Below are 20,755 nucleotides of genomic sequence, written 5' to 3' on the forward strand. Positions count from 1 at the left end.
GAAATGGGGCAAATGTGAACTAAACCGGTCACAGCCACCTGATTTCCAGGGGGAAGTGAGGCAAGGACTGCAACACACATGCCAGGTTGGTTTTAAAAGCTATGACGCTGCTTTGGAGAGCCTGCTGTAAGCACCGTAGCTGGAAAACCTGTGCATCCTCCTGGAAGAATAAGGAGGCAGCAAATTGTGCCCTTGTCCCTCATCTACCCAAACCCAGATATTGCCCATTGAGGCAAATACAGAGTGGGGACTCTAACTTGCCCATTCACTACTGCCTTCCTTCAAAGGGAAGAGTCCTCCATGGCAGTTGCTAGAAATAAAAGTTGAAGGGGAAGAACCACAGAATTGACTTTACCTTAATAGGGCAACCTGGCCAAAGACCTGCATTTAATGGGCCCTCAGCTTTAGCGGTGGCTGAGAACTGATGAAGATCACTACAACTGCATTGCTAGTCTCCAGGCTTAGTTTGAAGCCCAACAAATCAATGCAGAAGAAGAATTGTCAGTGACTGCGATAGGATTCGGGTCCAGGTACAGTATGGGATGGTCCATACGGGTACTTCTCCAGGTAGCTGAACTCAGGGTACTGGAGCAATTTTCACTCAGTCTAACGCTTCACATCTGTCCAAAAAAAGTGTCACACGGAGCATCAGCAGCTGTATACCATGTGTTTTAATAAACTGTATAACTAGCAGAAAAATAGTTTTGGATGTGTTTGTCCTCCTCCCCCCTAAAATAAAAAAACTCAAGTTAAAACCAAAATAGCGCCAACCCCAAAACAGAAGAAAAAAATTGGCCCAGAGCAAAGCTGATACACAATACAGAGTTGGAAAAAAAGGTCTTTGATGACATTCTTGGGTAAAGGAATGATGTTTGTAAAACACAAGGTAGTGAATAATAAAATGCTTGTTTTGATCAGTTTCTCTCTCTCTCTGTATACATATATATGTAGCTACATATATATCTATGCTGATACACCCTTGGTGGGATGAAATGGTACATCTGTAAGACCAAAAAAATAAAAAGGTGGCTGTGGGGAAGGAGTAAAGAAGAAAATAAAGGTATCATTTCAGTCAGTGAAGCAAGGACAATGCTCAATTCCCTTACAATGTACCATTGCACTGCTCATCAAGGGACATGCTTGTCTCTCCATGGCTATGCTGTGTCCCTGGTCCATGGATGAGCTGTGAGCTTGTAATCTGAGTGGTCTTCTTCACTGCTCTGTGTATGAGCAGTACCTCAGAAATGTATGAAGCATTCCTTCCCCTGGTTAATTCCCATGCTTTACCATGATTTTTAATTTAAAATTGATGAGTATTTCAGTTTGCATTTTTTACCCCAGGTTTCTTGCATTGACTGCTATGCAGGTCTCCATGGTAAGGTGGAGCAACCCACAAGAGCAATATGCCAGAGGAATGTACCGTTATCACGATGTGACTGGATGGAGGAATTCTTTTTCCAACGGATCCCATGCTACTTTGACCTCACACTCAGTCTGCGGAGCCAAGTCATGCAGTAACCTCAGCTGTTCTGCATTGGGTGGTTCTGTGGGTCACATCTTAATCCAAAAACAAGGATAGGAAAGAAAAAGTATTTTTTATTTCCTTTTCTCCTTCCATGGAAACCTACCCACACAAGAAGAGTAGGCAATACCATTCTACGCTGAGGTCTCTGCTTCACTCTTAGGCAAATGAGTCCTGCATTCAAAAAAAAAGAAAACATATTCTTCCTCCTGTTGTTATATTGCTCTTTCAGAGAACCAGCCACTGTCCATGCTTTCCCAGATCTCAGTGCCGTGCTTAACAAGCAAACTGAGCACAAGCTCATGCTGGCTGCAAAGTTCAGGTGACCAAGAAGGTATTAAGAGAACAGCTCAGTTTGCCAGCTTCTTGTAAACACCATATTGCAAAGAAGGCAAAGGCAAAATACCCCTCTCCACACCTCCCCCAACTGCCTTCCTTCTGTTTTTTTTTTTTTTTTTTGCTTTCTCTTTCTCTCTCTCTTTTCTTTGTCTTTCTGTCTTTTGCTCTTTCTCTCTTTCTTTCCTTCTTTCTTTCTTGCACGGGGGTTCATGAAGAGAAGCAAGACTTGTGCATCACAAATGATGGAACTATTCCCACCCCAGCCAGCTTCCCACCCTACAATAATGCACAAGCCCATCTTATCCTGTACCTGCCCCCAGAAGGTGTTTGTCTCTTGATCTTTTTGGAAAATCATGCAGTCTGATCTGCTGGGGAGTTCTGCAGTGCAGGCGCCGGGTGGCTGGTTCTCCCCCTTTCCTGAGGCTCATAAGTGATTGTTTTTGGACAGATAGGCAATAAGAGCCACGGCCACCCCAACGTAGATGCCAGTTCCGATCGTGATGGACAGGACAGCCAGGAAGAGTGCTCGCCGGGAGCTGGAGCTTGCATGGTGGAAGTCCCCCTTGGCTACTGCTTTGTTTGTCTGCAAGATACACAACAAGAACAATGCAATATATTTATTTGTTTCATCTGGAAATGAAGATGTGATGCTCATTTCTTGGCTGAAACATGATCCTGGGATATGACAGTAAACTGGTTGGAAATGAAATACTTTTTTAGTCGAATGAGGTTATTTGTGCAATTAGGATGATGATGGAACCAATGGCATCTCGAGGTACTTTTAAGAGCCTTTAAGCTTAAACATATCCTAGGATTTAATAATATGCATCACAATGTCTCCCAAGATGGCTCAGCCTCCCCTGAGAATGTGAACAGATGGGCTGTGAGCCAAGAGTCTGCCATGTCCCCTCCAGACACAGCTACAATCCTGCTTCTGTGGGGTGGCTGGATTCCAGCCTGGCTGGGAAAGGTAACAAGGGAAAAGCCCTTTCAGTGTACCACTCACACAAAAACATTCTTCCAGCTGAAATGATCAATCTGTTCTTACCTGGACAAGAACAAGAAGGGCTGAATTTTCCCTTCCAGTGCAGTGCTTTCAAGCATACTGACTAGGTGGAATGACTGACCCAGGTTCACCACCAGAGAGAGGCCAGACACCACCAGTTACCTTGCATCCACCTTAGGCCAGAGCTTTAGTGCAGGACAAACACCTAGGAAACAAGAGCTAGCGGACACTCTTTCAGCCTTGATTCAGATGAACACTTATGCGTATGAGCAGGGCAGTTCCCTTGATTATGAGAGGGATGACACACATGCTTAGTGGGGCCATTGGTGTTGGAGCCATAGTCGTCTCTCTCAGGGGTGGTGCATTCAGCTGGATGGTGTTAAAGTGGCTTTCATGTCTCTTCCTATGGTTCCCAGTAGCTCAGGTAATCCAAAGCTCTGGTAATTGTATCACATCTTCTATGTAGCTTTGAGTACCCAAGCAGGTGCCTTGAATTCAACCTGATCAGCTGGAGTTCCCAAAGTTATATGCATGGCATTTAGGCTTGAGCACAATGAACCTCACAGAGTTACAGCTTGTTAGTACAGCTGTCAATAATGAACACAGAAAGCGTAATTGCAGCTGAGTGGGGATTGTCTCCTGTGATGATTCCACAGTCACACTGACATCAATGGGATGGCCACTCCAGAAAGCTGTATCTGGAGTTTGAGAAGTATTCAAATATTGGTTCTTCTAACACATCTTCCAGGCGCCTTTCAGCCCAGGAGCCAAGACAAAGCAAAATCCCTGCTCAAAACAGGCAAAGGAAAGCTAAAATTGGACAGGACTTATCGACCCATTGACAAGACCGCCTAATGCCATTTCAGTGGGTCTCAGTATTGCAGTGTGATGAAAGGAGAACATCATTTTTATAGACCATGGTGTGATATCAGCAGGGTCACCCAGCAGCCAGTAACAGATCTGTCACCCACAAGAAAGGTGTTGTAGAAGCATATGAGCTCCATAAGTTCTGAGACAGCCTTTGTTCCCTTGTTACAATGAGTGAGAAATTCGTAATGCTTTAATTGTATTTCTCCACAAACACTTGATTTGCTGGGATACTTTCTGCCTCAGTGTCATCTATTGCTCTGTTTTTGTCTTTTTTTTACTATCTTGCTATTCAGACCAATTTACAGCAGCCAAATGACAAGCTTCCACGCTGAAAAAAAAGGCTTCTGGCCTTTCTGTCAATGACTTTATTAGGAGAACCGTCTCTTCTCATTCATCAACCTAATTTTTTAAGCATAATGCCTTATGAATGTTTCAGGCAGAAACAATGTCAAACAATACATATGAAAAGAGAGAAACACCAGGCTGCAGGCAGGCAGAAAACTATAATTTCAAAACAGCAACATATAAACAACTCCAATTTACACCTTGTGTTGTGTCCTTTAGTTTAGCTGGCAAAGGCATCCCACTCATTTTGCAAAAGATGTCTGGCCAGGCCTCTTCGCAGGGTGACCAGAGCTTTCATGAGCTTCTTGTCTGGGACCTCCAAACACTCAAAAGAAGACCAGTTTCCGGAAAAATGGCAGGGGCTTTGGTGATCATGGAAATATTTCTTAGGGTCGGTTAAAAGTCTTGGCAAGAAAAGCAGAGAAAGCTTTAGAAAGAGCTGGTCATTCAGCTCTCCTCAAAGACTTTCTTCGAGCATCTGCTACCCATCACAGCATTAATAAAAGGCTTGAAAAGAGAGGCTCCTATTCACAGAAGTTAGGTCAGATTTGTCAGGTGAAGGTAAATGCACAGCACTGAAGCTATTTGAGCCTTTGGATAAACTGAGGTAAACAGTTTCAACCTCCAAAATGGAGGGAAAATTTGAAAATGCTGGAACATTTCAATTTGACATTTCTGAAATGTCACATTATGTTATGGGAAAATTCTGCAATGTTTTGAGCTGACCTCTTTTAAATGAAACTTTGTACAGTTTCAAAACAGTATTTTTTCACTTAAAAATAGATGGAAACTCAAAGGGAAAAGAAACCATTAACCAAAATGTCAAATAATCTGAAAACCTGACAGTATATCTTGATTGGATTCAATAAAAGAGGTCGGATCTACCCAAAATGATGTGTTAAGCGACCAAAGGGATTCAGAAGGCTGATTTGTTGAGCACTAATAGCCTTTTTTCTGATAGGATCTTCAACCTAGCAACAAACCTGCTCACAAAGAACAGCTTTTTTTCTTGATGAGCTCTTTGAGGACAGCCCTGACCTTTGTGAAAGATTGCACTTATGGTGAAAATCCAACTTCCCATTATAATTTTCAGCCCAGCCAAAACCAGATGTCTTGTATTAGTCACGTGCTGCCATAGAGTTGCTGAATTTTGCAGCTCCTGCCATTATGATATGGCTTGATTCTTCTTGGGGAATAGGCATGAACTTTCACAGAAGTTCCAGTTTCCAACATATTACCTAATCCAAGTGGGTTTTGTTCTTTTAACCTAATGCATACTTTGTGACTTAGCAAAATCAAATCCCTCCTATATCAAATTCTGAATGTAGAGTGCATAGGTAAGAGCACATGGGAAGAACAATTTTGTATTCTTCCTTTAATCCACTCAGAAAGGTTTCCATTGAGATGGAGATATCACCAACACAGAAACCATCTTCCATTGGTGTAAGACTAGCCTGAAAAGATTTACTTATCACTAAGAAAATTCTTTGTTGCTATTTCTTACTTAGCAAAACAGTCCCGTTACTCCCCAGTGTCACTATATGCAAATTACAGCATTTCTGCAGGTTTAAGCTAAACAGATCTGGAAAACAGTTATTACACAAAATGCAATTGAGACCAATTTTAATAGGTTAGCATCTGTCAACTAATAGGCAGTTTTTCTTGAACTGTTTTTTAAGCATGGATCGTATCTTTGTTATCTCTGTGCACTGGAGGAACTCCCTTGGTTTTGTTACCCATCCAACAGCTTATGACCCAGACCCTGTGATGCCTGACACAGAGAAGTGACACTCTATTTGGGGGCTTCCACACCAGGGATGCCTCTGCTCTAGCAAACTCCATGTGGGAAATGCGGTCAAGAAATGTCTCGTGTAGATCAGAGAGCCCAGTCAGACCCAGTCTCACCAGCTTTTCTTTGGTGTGGTAGAAAAGGTGAAAACAGTGGTCATTAAACTTAAAAACAAACCAAGATATCTAAATGCAAACAGTGGTCAGGCTGTTCACTTGTCTTCACAGTGTCTGTATCTTGGGTACTGCTAGCTGAAAGATAAAACTTGTCTACTTAGACAAGTCCAGTCCTCTACTTAGGACTGGCCACCTAAGCCCATGATCAAACACCACAGACAGTGAAGCAGATGCAGCGATTCAAGTCTCCAGAGCTAAAATAGGTGCAAGTACAGAGATCTGTTGTGGACCCTTCTTGATAACTGCTGCCAGCCACAACACTGGGACCCCAGACATCAAAACAAACTCAGCCTTCCTTTACGATATATGTTTTTGGGTCAAACGATAAATGTTTTCACAACATAACCGTGGTTAAAATCGCTCAGAAAAAGAAAAAAAAAAGCCATTTTATCTAATTAAAAAAAAAAAAAAAAGTATTTCAGATAAAAATACTGAGTAAGGAAAATACCCCACCAAATATTGGTTAAAAATGAGGTCACGTTTACGGCGTGCTAGTCTGCAAACTAGTGCAAGGCATGGTATGTTAGACCGATGCAGTCTCCACTTTCACTTCAGTGAAACTCCATCCTGGATGCCCACAGTGCCCGTGATGGATATGCTGTGTGCACTCCTGGGTGCCACAGGCACCCCAGTCTACTCAGAAGCCTGGCCTGAAATGACAAAGCCCTGCATCCATCCAGGTGTTTCTGCTGAATTAGAGGTGGGGATGGGGTAACGTGCACCACCAGGGCCCTTGCCAAGCCCCTGGGGCTGATGTGCCAAATGGTACAAAGGCACTGTTTGTCCAGCCATTCATACCCAGCATGGAAATGGATTTCTGCGAGCTCCTCTTGGCAGACTCAGCTCCAGCCTCACTGAAGCAATATTTGCTTTTGTTACTTCTTTCCCCTGAAAATCAACGCTCCAGCTATGAATATTACCATGCTGAATATTTAGCTGGTATTAATTGGTCCATCATACTTGACTGAGGGTAATGCAGCCATGACTGGTGCAAGAATGAAGATCCAAATGCCCTACTAACAAAAGGCCTGATTCACTACAGCCTCTTCAAGCTAAAAGTGCCTTAATTTAAGTAGTAATGAATACAAACAGCAACTCTAATGGGCTTAAAAGTGGCTGCAGAAGTAAGCACTTTTCCTAATCAGAATTATACTACCTGTGGAGTTTTACGGTACTTCTATCCCTGGCAAGACTGTGGCTGGCAGCCAGACGATTGATGGACCAATTTAATTTGGGCAGCAGTGGGACCAACAGGTTTAACAAACAGAGCAGGGGACGAGCGCAAGAAATGGGATGCATTATGAATGGGGGATAACTCATCACATAGCACCAGGCAAGTTCCCTTGAGAACTTGAGATACTTTTCTTGCAAAGGGTTTGTATCGCTGGACTGTCCCTGCCTCTTGGTTTTCCGTGGTCTGTGTCCTCTGGATGCCCAGATATGACTATCAACTTGCCACGTACTGGCACACGTTGTGATGAAGGCTGGGTACTCCAAAGCGGAAAACAGGGGCTTGAGCAAATATCAGCCCCCAGTCAATCCTCTCTTTAGAGGCTTTGGAAGTAAGCCAAGAAAGTGAGGAGGGGTGGGGAAAGAAGGGTTAAGGAGGTCTGGAAGGTTTATCTTACTTGGTGTAACTAACAAAATTAATGTCTTGTTGTTTAGAAACACCTTCAAGGAACTTCCCTGGAGTTTCTACTTGAACTTCTGCAAAACATATTCATCATGTCTCTGGGCTGCATGTTTTATAGGCTGAGAGAAGATGAATACCGTGCCTCCACAGCTGCAAGGCCAAAAAATTCTGCTGCATCCCACAGTGACTCATGTATCATACTCACAAAATACCTTCTGGTATGCTGTATCTGGAAACAAGAAATACATTCATCACAATTATTAATCCTGCCTTATCTCCCTGAGGCTGGAGAGCAGGAATGGCTCCATGCAGGAGGAGAAGAGGGTATCCTGACCCCCTTGGTCAGGTGATGGGAGTATTTCTTTTCACTTCATGGGAAGAAATGGCCAGGAGGGAGCCGGGATGCACAGCCTCCATGAAGCCACTGGACAGACCCTGAGTCTTACTTCACGTAGCATGCAAAAAAATGCCACAGAATGAGGAGTAACTCATATGGAAAATGCTTCTGCTCCTGTATCTTCTCCTACCTCTCTTCTAGTCAAAAGCTCTGGCTACTGTTTTTAACTTGCCCAACTTGTACTTCAGCTGATCTCAAATTTCTGGGCAGTGTCTTCCACTTTCAGGCTTACACCACTTAGTTTCACTGGTGGTGAGAAAAAGACTCCAGAGTCTTTTGCTAAGTATACAGATGGGAAAAGGGTGAAGTCAGGATTTGCCTCTGAACCATGAATGACAGCAGGGAGGTGCCAGTCAGCTGGGGAAAGCATGGGGCTGGCAGACACCCAGCATTGGGGTTGGAACATGGCAGGAGAGTTTTCAGTCCTGAGGAGAGCATTAAAGGGACTATGGAGTCCCACCAAACAGCTCAACAGGCAGAAATGGTGATCTAAATAAATGGCAAATGGTTCTTTGCTCTGTCAGGCATTTGCAAATTCCATTATGCCCGTAGTATAATAGAAACTTCAGCCTGTGGCAACTTGCCTTTCAGGTACCAAAGAGCTCTTCTGGAGGTTTCCATCATTTCTGCTGGGAAGTTGGCCCAGGAAATGGACAGAAGTCTCAAGCAGCCATTCCCTGTCTGGAACTTACTGTGGAAACAGTGGGGAGCAGGTGTCACATGAAATGCATGCACTTCTAAACAGATACACAAAACTCCTAGACTCAATGCTGGACTTAATCTCTACTGATGCTTAAGTTTCTTTTCTTCTTCAAAGGAAGGCATCCAGCCTAGTCTAATCTAGCCTTCAGACTGCAGTGCCCAAAACCAATTGCTGGATCATCTTCAGGAAATTACCATCCACACACCAGTGTTGATAGGGAGAGACTAAATAACTTGCTTGGGATTGATGTCTTTCCTCCAGCAAGGGATTAAATCCACCCTGAACATTTAGAAGATAAAAAAGCATAAGATCTTGACCATAACCTGCTTTGTCACTGCCTGATAGCACTGAGATCCAGTTGGGATGGCTGATAAGGACCTTGAGATAGTAAATGTCTAGCCCACATGGAACTTCCCTGGGACAACGCTGAGATACTATGAGTACTTGGGTAGCAGTGACAACAGGATGATACAGGCATGTCACCGGACTTTCAATAACACACAGAGAGGGGATAAACTGGCATATGCAGCTGCTGATGCCGCTTTGCTCGAGGCTTTACCAGATGTCCTAAGTGCTCTGCTGCACCTCAGAGTGACAAAACAAAACCCAGTGTGAAAACCTACCCCTGAAGGATTTCTTTCAACAATGAATCCTCATTCTGGTAAACAGGCTTGTGCCCTCAGTGGCCAGAGCATAACACTGTGCAACGTGAGTGCATTACAGCGGACACTTGCTGCTTCCCATCAGCAGCCCCTCTGACCTGCCTCACCCCCTTCCTTACCATGACTGTTCAGAAAGGCAATGAAACAAACAACAGGCTCATCAGAGTGAAGGCAGGAACAGCCATGTGCGGGCAGTGAAAAGGAGAGGCTGGTGGCTATCCTGTGTCTGGAGTAGTCTCTTGTATTGCACTTCAAGGACAAGTGTAGTTTAACCAAACGTTACTCCAGCAAGCCCTTCAAGTAGCATTTCCTTCTTTGTGAGCATCACCTTCTTTACTCTGCAACAGCATAGGAACTTCCAACCAAAATCCCACCAAGCTTCTGAGCAGTGATGGGGCAGATGAAAACACATGGCCTGAGTAAAGGGATTTCTACTGCCACCAAATTAAATGATTCTGTGTTGGTGAAAGATGTACTGGGAGCAATATTTGTTCTTGCAAACCCATGAAAGGCTCAGGAGAAGAGAGCGTGAATAGGGAAAAGAGGGTGTAAATGGAGACCAGCATGAGTCTGCCTCTTCTGCATGATCAACTTTCGTAACATCTGGGTCTGAGCCATTGGATCACTTTGGTATCAATGTTTTCTGCTGGAATTTGAAAATATGACGTAGAGGAGGACGTGATTCAGCCCCCGGCTGGTGCTGCCTGTGGCGTTTGATTGTGTATTCAAGTGCAGATAAAACTATAAATGTTCGAGTGAGATTTCAGCACTCAAAAAAACAAGAGCATAATAATGAGAACAGCAGGCGTAAAAAGCCTGAATGAGCAGAATGCAGAGAGATGTTTTTAGACAAGCTCCACAGCAACAGCAGTTCATTTGATTGCACTTGAGAGAAAGAGACCTCAGCCTGCGATATGAGGGCAATTCTGTTTTCCTGGCATAGACAGGAATTTGGATGTTTATGGTAAAGAAGATGATTTTGCCCCTCTGCTTTGCTTCTAGCCCTCAAGCAGATGTTGCCACTTTGTGATGAAAGAGGAGAAGAAAACTTGGGAAAGGTGACATGTGGTGAAGCCTCGTTTACACACACAGACACGTGCCCACATAGACATACACACAGCTGACATGGGTTTGTGTCCACACACATAGACATATACATGATCTGCCTAGAGGTTGGATGCAGCTACCTAGGTACCACTTAAGTTTATCAACCAATTATTAGCGACCAATTCAGTCCCAAGGGGCTCCTTTATTTTTCCCATTTAGATGTCTGTTTGTTTCTTCTTTATTTGAAGACACAGAGCTTAAAATGTGAGTATTACTCAGGAAGGGAAATCTGGAAGCAATTCCTAGTTTTCAGATTCCATTTTGGAAGGCAAGAAGTTGCTCTTGGCTCAGGGGACATCACAAGGTACATTTTGCCCGTGCTGCCTCTACCCCTGTCACAGGATCTGGATTGGGACTGATTGGACAGTGCCACAGATGAGTCTGCATTTCAGGACTGTCAGAGTCTCTTGATAATGCATCTGGTGTGTGGTCAGCAACAGAGGTCACCAAGAGGCTGTGGAGTCTCAGTTCTTGGAGATATTCAAAACTCCACTGGGCATGGTCCTGAGCAACTTGCTCTACCTGACCCTGCTTGAGCAGGGAGGATGGTCTAGATGACCTCCAGAGGTCACTTCCAATCTCAACCATTCTGTGATTCTGTGATTTTGTGAAGACTTGACAGTTGTACAAAGTTGTGCAAGATGTTATTCAAATGTCAATTTGTTTATATACAAATATGCCTGGAGAAATTCCTCTCTCTGTTTCACAGGCAAAAGCAGGGCTTTTAAAGCCCTGTGATGACTTTGTCATGGCTCTGCTGAAGGACCAGCTGGAGACAGGTTTTGGAAAAAGCTGCATTCTTATCTTTCTAACTCTATATTATTATATAAGGTTGGTGTACAGAGTGGATCCTCTGTCCACATCCAGCTCTACTGCTCTGTGACGCTCCAACTCCATTTGTATCACGACGAAGTCTATGGTCCCAGCCTGGATAGTGGTGGATCTTAGACCTCACCATTGGGACCTTTTCTATCCATGAGGATGGCCACATGACCTCACACTAAGCCATGTGGATATGTGTCTCATGTGGAGCGGTGGCATCAATTCCCAACTCTAAGTTGGGGGCTCATCATTTTGGCCCAATCTGCTATCCTTTGGGGTAGATGAGCAGGCCATTATGTGCAAGAGAAACATGGTGAGGCACCGGCTCTGTGCCATTTGGCGTGACCTGTCTTTGTTTTGCTCTGGTTCATTCTATCTGCCTCTGGTCCTCTTCCTCATTTGTGATGGGAGGAAGACCATGTCAGTGGCTACTTTACATTCACTGCAGTGGCCCTGATCTCTCTTCCCTCCAACATGAGACACAAGGCAGAGGAAAGGGTAGAAATGTCACCCAGTGGCTGCCAGAGAGGATCTCAGCCATGGACCCCCACCTCCTGCCCTGGGAACAGATAAGAAAGGGGTGGTGGGACAGGGAGATGATGGGGGTTTCTGCCTTGGGCACGCTGAGCCACACTTGGGGGAGGACAAGAATGGGGAAAGAGACTCAGAGACACTGCAGGTTTGAAAGTGTCTCTGGAGTGGTTTCTCCTCCTGACAGGAACAGATTTGATCAGAGAATGAGTTCTGCCAGTTCTGAACTCTCAATTTTCTCACCTGCAGGTGCCCCTATTTGAGTTGAAACTAAATCTCTGGGTTTTGAGTGAATTATACAATCTCCTATACAATTAATAGGTCATTAATGACTTTTTGAGGTAGGATTAAGAACTCTTGAGCTAAGATTCACACTTGTTTGTTCATATCCGTAGCTTTCTCAGCTTTGTGTCACAATCACCCATGATTTCTCTACATGTAATCTGTGTTACACTGTTCTTTATCTACTCCCAATTTCATATGTTGAGGATATTCAGACTAGGTCTTTCTAATCTGTTGTTGGCAAAGCCTGGTTTCCTTAGGACATTTTTTTTTCCTAGCATGTGGGGTGGGTAACACACCAGTTATATGGAAGTGTCTCCCAAGGATTGTTCCTCAGGGTACCATTTGCCAGACCAGCCTGCAAACTCTGCAATCCTCTGATCCCCACTGATGCTGTGGTGGCATGTTTCTAGGCAGGAGACCCAACTCAAGCTATTTCTGAGGAACATTTTGTCATTTGATATGTTAACTAGTAGGGTAAGAAGTTATCAGGTGCTGTGGACTCTGCAGCATCTGACAGTGAATGTGAGGTAACTTACTCCTCTTTCTTCAAGGAACATATTTACCTTGAATGAACTCAACTTTTTGACAGGGTACTTCAGGCATGTCCGTAAAGTCACCAGACATCAAATGATGAAGACTACCACTTTCATGTGACAAGACCCTTTCTCCCATTTCCATGACTTCCGCCTTCTTGAAGCCCACAGGAAATGTAGTATTGGGAACAAAAACTGAAAAATGTATTTTTTCTTGTATCATCTCTTTGTTCTCTTTAAACCTTAAGGCTCTTTTCTCCCCTTCTCCTGGAGAGGCAACACAGGTGATGTAGCTGGCCTTAGGAGACAAACACAAGGGACCATGTGACCAGAGGGGGGATTAATATGGAGCAAGAACCTTGCTGCCCCGAGGCGCTCCATGGATTGTGTTGAGTGGGATATGAGGAAAATGCCTGACAAGCATAGGCTGGGAGAAAGCTCTTCTTGGGTTCCCAGCACATTTAATCCAACAGAAAAAATCCTGGGGGTAACCAGGGTCACAGGCTGTGTGTTTTAACATACGATCTCTTCAGTATGTCAGAAAGTTTAGTGGATTTGCTTTATAACTGGAAGTAATTAAAAGTCTGATGACCCTGAAGCACTCTTGCAAGGAGAATAACTTTAGTGGGGATATACTCCTTTTAGAGTCCAGTCTGAATAAACCATCAGGAGTTTGCTTTTAATTTCCATGTGGACAGGAATGAGGCCAAACTGAAAGTAAGTTTGCTGCCAATGCCAATAGGCCAGATTCTCAGTCCTTTGGAGACACTGGAAGGATTCATGTTGATCCAATCTGGCTACTGAAAAGGGCTCAAAATTACAACGTTTTTGAGCTTGCAAGATCCTCTGCAGAGATATCTGTCTTTTACATACATTGGAAAATGCTGTTTTATCCCTAGGACCAAATGCCCACCAAGGTCAGCTCAGTAGGGCTGCTGTGACCTGTGGTGGCTGAGGATTTGCGTCTCAGTAGGTACACGGTCAGGCTTGATATCAAGGAGACTTGGAAGTCTAGCCTTGCTTGTGCTGGGGAGTGCTCCAGATGAGCAGAGACAGAGCATACTGCTACACGGAGCCTGGATCACTCACTGGCATTAACCAATGTCTCTCCAGCCTCTCCATTCTTCACTCTGGTCCCTCAGTTTGATTTAAATTAAAGACTAATGCCCAGTTTTTATTCAGATTTTTAAATCAGCCAAACCACCTTCATGTAAAAACAGGGAAATGGAGGCAGGGAGGAGAGGGGTGATCCTGCAAAGAAAGGCAGAAGCTGCCACAAACTCAGGCTTCTGAAAGGTATCCCGATGCCACTAAACTTTTATTTTAACATTAATCAGAAAGAAATCTAACTAAGTCACAAGGGCTTCAGAGAGTGTCTACACAGAATATTTGCTGGTTTAATTATATTGCTTTAAGAGGCAAATCAGTTTACACTCCCAGAGCTTTTTGTATCAGCCAGCTCTGCAATAAGTTAACTTCCAGAACATGAATGAGGCTGCTCTTCCCTGTGAAGAAAGACTTTGTTTCTAAAAAGAGGCAAGGCGCTTTGTTTAGGAGCCCTCAGAGGAAAGTGACTCTGAATTAATTTGGGGTCTGCTGTTAGAAGGGTGCACCTGACACAGCAGGAAACCCTGAAGGGACCCCCCCTTGCAGGAATGCTAGACAGTTTGTGTGTCCATGCAGCTTGGATGGTGCGGGAGAGCTGCCCAGCATGAGGAATGGGACGGGCTGAGCATCCCTTGCCTTCCCCCCTGCTTATCTGGACAACAAATGGACTTAATCATCTACAGGAGCCCTGCCGTTCTGCTTACCTGATGAGCAAAATTGGCCAATGGATTGAAAAGTTATCAGTAAGGGCTCATGGACAGGCAGATAAACAATTACAGAGGCCACAAAAAATTAATACAAGCTGCAAACTTCCCTAGTGTATGGGTTATGCATGTATGGCACCAGCAAGGAAATGCCTAGCCTTGATTTGCTATTGATTGCATCGGCCATGCCCTCACAAACGATAGAGCTACAAGACAGCTAAATAGCAGCAAGCCGTAAATTCAGGTCCTGCAAACCACTGATGGTCTGCTTTCCCAAGGGCAAGTAGGAAGTGCCAGGCATGGCCTTACAGAGCCCAGGGGAAAAAAGCAGGACCCAAACTTCAGTCCCTTCTCTTTCTACCCACCACCATTCCCTGACACCAGCAGCAGCTCCCTGCTCTCATAGTCAGCACTTTCCTGTCTCCTGACTTTGGCTCCAAGCCCAGATGACAGCAGCAAACCCAGCGGGGTGTCATGAAAGTCTTGTTTCAGGTGTCTCAAAGCTCTGGGATCCCCTATGAGCAGTGACAGAGAACAGCCCTGGACAAAATTAACTCTTTCTGGCAGACACTTAGGTGTCTTGGTTTGATTTTAAAAATTTGATGTGTTACCTTTCTCTTCTGATTAAAATGATTAACATCTCCCTACATAAAACAAAATGTCTTGGTTTGGTCAAGTAAAACATTTCATTTAATTGCATATACTTTTTTTTTAATGCTTGATTCCCTGAAAAATGTTGAAGAGCTTAAAGAACTCTGTCATCTCCATATACTGCTACCTCTGACATGGCAGATCTGAAACTGTATTTTTTTTGCCTTTTGAACTCAGCAGCAAAGTGTTTTCTTTGAAGGCACTGTCTCAAGGGGGAAATGCTATTAGAAGCTGTACTTCTGAATTCATCATTGAAATTTTACCGATGCACGTATCATGGATATTATTTGGAACAACATCGTGAAAGTATTATAGAAGTACATGCTTGCTCTGTTCTTAAAACCCTCTCTTCCTATCTGCTTATGGCACCACCACAGACAGGTTATTGGGTCGGATGGACCCCTGGTCTGACCCAGCACTTTCATCTATTCTTAGGAGGGTTCAGCATTGTTGGTTTATAATGCAGGGTGGTACACTGAGTTAATCCATTATGCTCATATGCTATTCCTATATTTATTTAACAAAGGACTGTTGATTTTGCTGACATAAAAATTGCACCTATTTAGTGTCAGAGCTAAAGTCACCACATTTTGATCAAAAAAATCTGTTTATTCTTGATTGAAGTACACAAAAAGCACTGTGAACTACTGGCTTCCTTAAGCTTTCTGGTCATATTTGTGTTCCCTTTTTTACTGGAAACTTCTGAGCTGTAACAAGTATGGGAATAAGGCAGTGGATTTTTGCCTTTCTGATAGACATAATTCTTTTAAAACAAAATTTAATTAGTTTTCTCTCTCCTTCTCTTCTCTCCTCCATTTTTTTAAATGTTATCACTGCTTTTACAACAGGTTCTGTATTTACATGGCAAAAAAATATTGACCAAAGTCCGATGAAAAATACAACTGTGACATTCCAGAAGACAGTAGCTCAGGAGGAAGGTTTTAAAAGCTCTAGAGGAGATGAAAAGAAGAAAGAGGAGATCTTTTAATAATTTTAAAATAATTCAAACTGCATTCAAGATTACATGATACAGAGATACAGGCAAGGGACTGAGCATGAAAAGTGACATTTCTTTCTGACCAAGGGCAGAAAACAGTGTCAAAAAATGTGTTAAACACAAATGTGTGCTATCAATTTTTTTTAAAAATAATGGAAATTAATTTAAGCACTTTATATAGATTTTGAAATATTTCACGTTGCTTTTGAGTTTTTCTTTGTATTTTTTCTATATATATATACATTAACCAAACCTTTCAGATGAAAAATTTCTTTCCAATTGAAAAAAGGGATTTGTTTTGTTCTGCTTGAAAATGTATTGATATGGAATGCTCCAACCTTTTCAAAATGTTTTTGAAAACCTGAGACAAGAAATTTCTCAAAACACCTCTTTTCTTAAATACATACTATACACACACACACACACACAATCTTAACAAATCAACAAAACTTTGGTGCATAAATTCTCATTTGGATCCAATAGTGGTCATTATGCATTCAATTTTGAATTGCTTTTCAGTAATTACCACATGGTGCTTCTTCATAAATGTGACCCTTTCTGAGGAAGCTGCTCCTCTTGTCAGGGCTGGGATGAGCAAGTGAACAAACTCTTGTGGAGTAGTGACCCTCCTGAGAAGAGATGGTCTGGACCGACCTATGGAGTATTTTGCACTTGCTGCTGGATGCAGACCTGAAGCTACCTTGGAAAACACCTAGAAGGAGGATACTAAGGAAATAATTCCTGGCTAGGCTACTCTTGTTGTGGGAGAGACCTGGAAACTGTAGGTGGTGTGATCACTGCAGTACAAAGAGGATATTCTCCATCCTTCGTGCCTAGCCCCCAAAACCGCCCTTGGATGGGAAAAGAATTAATAAGGAGAAAAACATGTGCTGTAAGACAGGCATCCTACCCACCAGCATCTACTAATGCCAGCAACACCTCTGCACAGGCTGAAGAAACTGAAGGGCATGCTCATCTCTTGACTCAACTCCATACTCGGTAGGGAAGGACTCAACAAGATCTCATTTTTCACTACAGGGAAAGCTGACCTGGAACAATTCATTTGTATTTGTCACCATTGTTGTTGGCATGGAAATGGAAGGTCTAACCTTGTATTAGGCTGTCGACACCCTGAAATGACTGCTCTGTCTTTCCTATGACTCAGCGTCTGCAAGGCAAGAATTCCATGTTCTCCAGCAATAACACATTGCAGTGTTATGCCAGCAGATACCAGCCCCTAATCTCTTGTGTACAAAAGTCATCTCTCCTACAACTACAGTAATCCCAGGCAGATAGTCCTGTGTTTCAATGGTGCAGGGCTTGCATGAGTGGGGAGTCTATCAAAGGGCTTTATCTCAGCCCTTGCTCTTCCCTGTAGACTCTCCCCCTTTGATCTCCTGTAACTCATTTCTGCTCCTCTTGTTGCCCTTCTGCTCCTAGTTCACCCTCCCTTCTACCCAAACAGCAACCCTGCCTTTGCGTTTTGTGGACATTATCTCCACCCCTTAAAAGGGTGCAGGCTGTCTGAAGGGTGGAAGGTGTGGTATGTTGCATTCTTATGCTGAGTGTTTCAGCAGGAAAAGAGCTCTCTGCAGAGCTGGGGCGTGGGTGTATAGAAGACATCCAGGAAGCGGCACTACCCTTCCCCGGGGTGGGCAGCTGGAAGGAGCCCAGCAGCAGCCAGAGTGAGATGGAAAGGCTTTGCTCATCCTTCTGCTGCACGGCGAGAAGGGCAGAAAGAGAAATCAGGGGAGCTCTCTAAAGAAGCTGCCCCTGAAGAGTGAGTCACCTGCCCCAGCAATAATAGCAGCTTCTCCCAACCCAGTTTGTCTGCTGGCATGACAGAAAGACCAGCAAGCCCCCACACCTGCACTGCCTTAAGCAAAAGACTAAGTGAGGGACCCCTGCAGGTCTTGCAGCACAGAGCTGCTGGTTTCACCTCCATGACGGCAAGAACATCCTGCTAATGTGCCTTCATCATGCCTGAGTCAGCTCTTATTCCCGCCCTCAGGAAGAAAGCAAACTGACTTGAGACCTGGATCCCCAAAGATTCTCTAGCTTTGGTACTCTCTTTTCATCCAGCATCTTACTAATGCCTGCAATAACCACCTTATAATAGTTTTCTTGCTGCAGCTTGCTCCCTGAATCTCCTATTGCCATATTAAGAGAAAGGAGCAGGATGGAGCAGAGCTGCAGCAATTCTTACATTGGTGTGCTGGGACCATTTTATCTTTGATTCATGGGGCCCTCAGTCAGAATATTTGCTGCTTTGATGATAACTGGTGGAAGGAAGAGGCCATCCCAAAGGTCTCTTCTCCCTTTAACAAACTGCTCCACAGGGCTAGGGCTCTTCCTCAGTGGAAACCCATTAGCATACAAACATAAGTTCTGATTGTCCTACAGGGAAAGCACGGATTGCTAATAAGGATCCTTCTTTGTGGCTCTAAGGGGTCATCAACAACCTGGCCAAGTTTTTTAATATCAAATTATTCCAGAGTGTACAAACAAGAACATGAAGTGTGCTTCTTTTCTCTTTCCCTCTCCTTCATTCTGTTGCAGACATACAGCTAATATTTCGCTCTGCGCGATTTAATTGGCATTGCTGTGTCTGCCAAAAGTAATGAAAAATGAAAATCAAAAGCTCCCCTCTCCAGCCAGTTGGCTTGTCTAGCAGCAGACAGGTCAAGCCTCAACAGCGGCTGCTGCAGATGCCAGGTCCCTGTCAGCAGGAGGGCGGTGTATTTGTGTGCTGTCGCTGTCTGCACGTCCTGGGTCAAGCGGGACCGCTGCAGAGAGGCAGGGAGTGCACAAACGCATTCACTGCAGGAGGACACGACCAATATGCCACATTCTGTGAAGGGGGATAAAAGCCTCAGCAGGATGCCCTGGTTGAACAGAGGACTCATTCTGTGAAATGCAAACCTCAGGAGTCAGAGCAGGCTCCCTTTGATTTGAAAGGACTTGCTTCTTGCTCTCCAGTCCCTTCCCTTTAAGGTACTGAGAGAAGAGTGTTTTACTCTGGGCATCCGGCAGGATGACAGCCGCTATGGAGAAAATCCCTTTCACATCTAAGTCCCTTTAGTTTGGCCAGCTCCTGTCCAGGACTACTCCATCACATATAGGCAGGCAGAGGAATGCTATAAGCCTGCCTTTGCTTCTCCTGCAAAACCCAGTTGCAAACCCTTCATGCCTGTTAAATACAGGATGCCACTTTTTGTGGTAGGGATCAGCATGCCACACTACTACAGCATGAGTTGCCATCCATCAGCTGAGCTGCCGACAGTACAGAGTCAGTGCCCTCTGCCTGCTCCAGCTTGCAATAACGAGAGCAGCCTGCATGGCCGGCTGATCTAATTAATAGGCTTTGCTTCAGCCTGGGGCAGGCTAGGAACCAGCGTGCCTTGGGATCTGACAGCTCACGGGCCACATATCTCAACTTTACTCACGCCAGGGTTTTCCCAAGATCTCAGCCAGCTGGGGACAGAGGGAGGGTGCAGGCAATGCCAGACTGTTGTTAAAATCTGCCTCCTAGGTGGGTCCCTGAGTAAGAGTAGAGTAGTGAAAAAGATTTGGTCTGCCCCTGCGGACCACGTCTTCAGAACTTGCTCAGAGCAATTTCAACTGTGTGGTGAGGGGAGACGAGGAGCCACAGACCCATCTAATTCACACAGCAGCAGTTTTACACAAAAGGATATGAGAGAGGATGGGCTGCGTCCAGAGGTGGTAGCAAGTGAGCAGGGTGAAAGTCTGGATGCAGATATAAACCAGGTGGATGCTTAAACATCTTCCACACTGCAACAGTGGAGCTACAAAAGAAGGGCTGCGCTAGTGAAGCACAAAGCCTATCCTGGTCCGATATGTCTGTTGCATTTGTCCATCTGAAGATGTCAGCAGGAAGTCATTCACATGGGGAGGGGTTTGATAATTACTTATTTCAGAGCTTGCTCCCTCTCCTCGCCTCCTCCCCCTTCTCTCTCTCTCTCATCTCTCTGCCCCACTGGGCTAATACATGCTTCGTGATTGAAATATACATCCTTTCTGAAAATATTCCACTAAAATATTCATGAACAACTGTTTTCATTATTTGCTCAGTGCTAAATGACTTCATGATAGATATGCAGCCAGAGGTTTAAGGCAACCGTCTGCCATGGTGACCAGTGCTCCCCCACTGTCTCCTTCTGCTCCCTCTCTGTCTGTCTCTCACTTTTTCTAAGCTGTAAGCCCTTGGGGACAGGCTTATGCATTTTTTCTTATCATTGCCAAGGTGTTACCTTTGATTTGTAGAGCACCTAGCACAATAAGGGATCCTTGTCCTGGACAAGTGCTGGTGGCAGTAAAAAAGATACTGACATTATCAAAAACACGCTTGCGACACTAAGTTAATTGTCCACACTTTTCTCCTCTACTAGAAAACAGCACAAGGCTAACCCTTTTTGGAACAGGATAAAAATGTTATTACAGGGTGCTCTCCAAACCTTTGTTCCCTTTCAATTCAGAGACAAGGTTCTCACAGTAGCAAGGATGCTAACCACAAAAACACTCAGTATCAGGTAAGATATACTGCACTTTTGCTTAC

General features: G+C 44.2%; 1 protein-coding gene across 1 annotated transcript in view; it reads right to left on the minus strand.

Moving 5' to 3' along the window:
* Positions 1 to 2,285: 2,285 nt before the first annotated feature.
* Positions 2,286 to 20,755, minus strand: part of SYNDIG1 (synapse differentiation inducing 1) — a gene marked incomplete at both ends in the record, with an annotated part of 67,385 nt that continues 48,915 nt past the window's right edge. Inside the window, one exon of the mRNA XM_082305607.1 lies at positions 2,286 to 2,444. Coding sequence (XP_082161733.1) covers positions 2,286 to 2,444 — 159 coding nt within the window. The remainder of the gene's footprint in view (positions 2,445 to 20,755) is intronic.

The sequence above is a fragment of the Platalea leucorodia genome (assembly GCF_965183815.1).
Source record: "Platalea leucorodia genome assembly, chromosome: 3".
NCBI lineage: Eukaryota > Metazoa > Chordata > Aves > Pelecaniformes > Threskiornithidae > Platalea > Platalea leucorodia.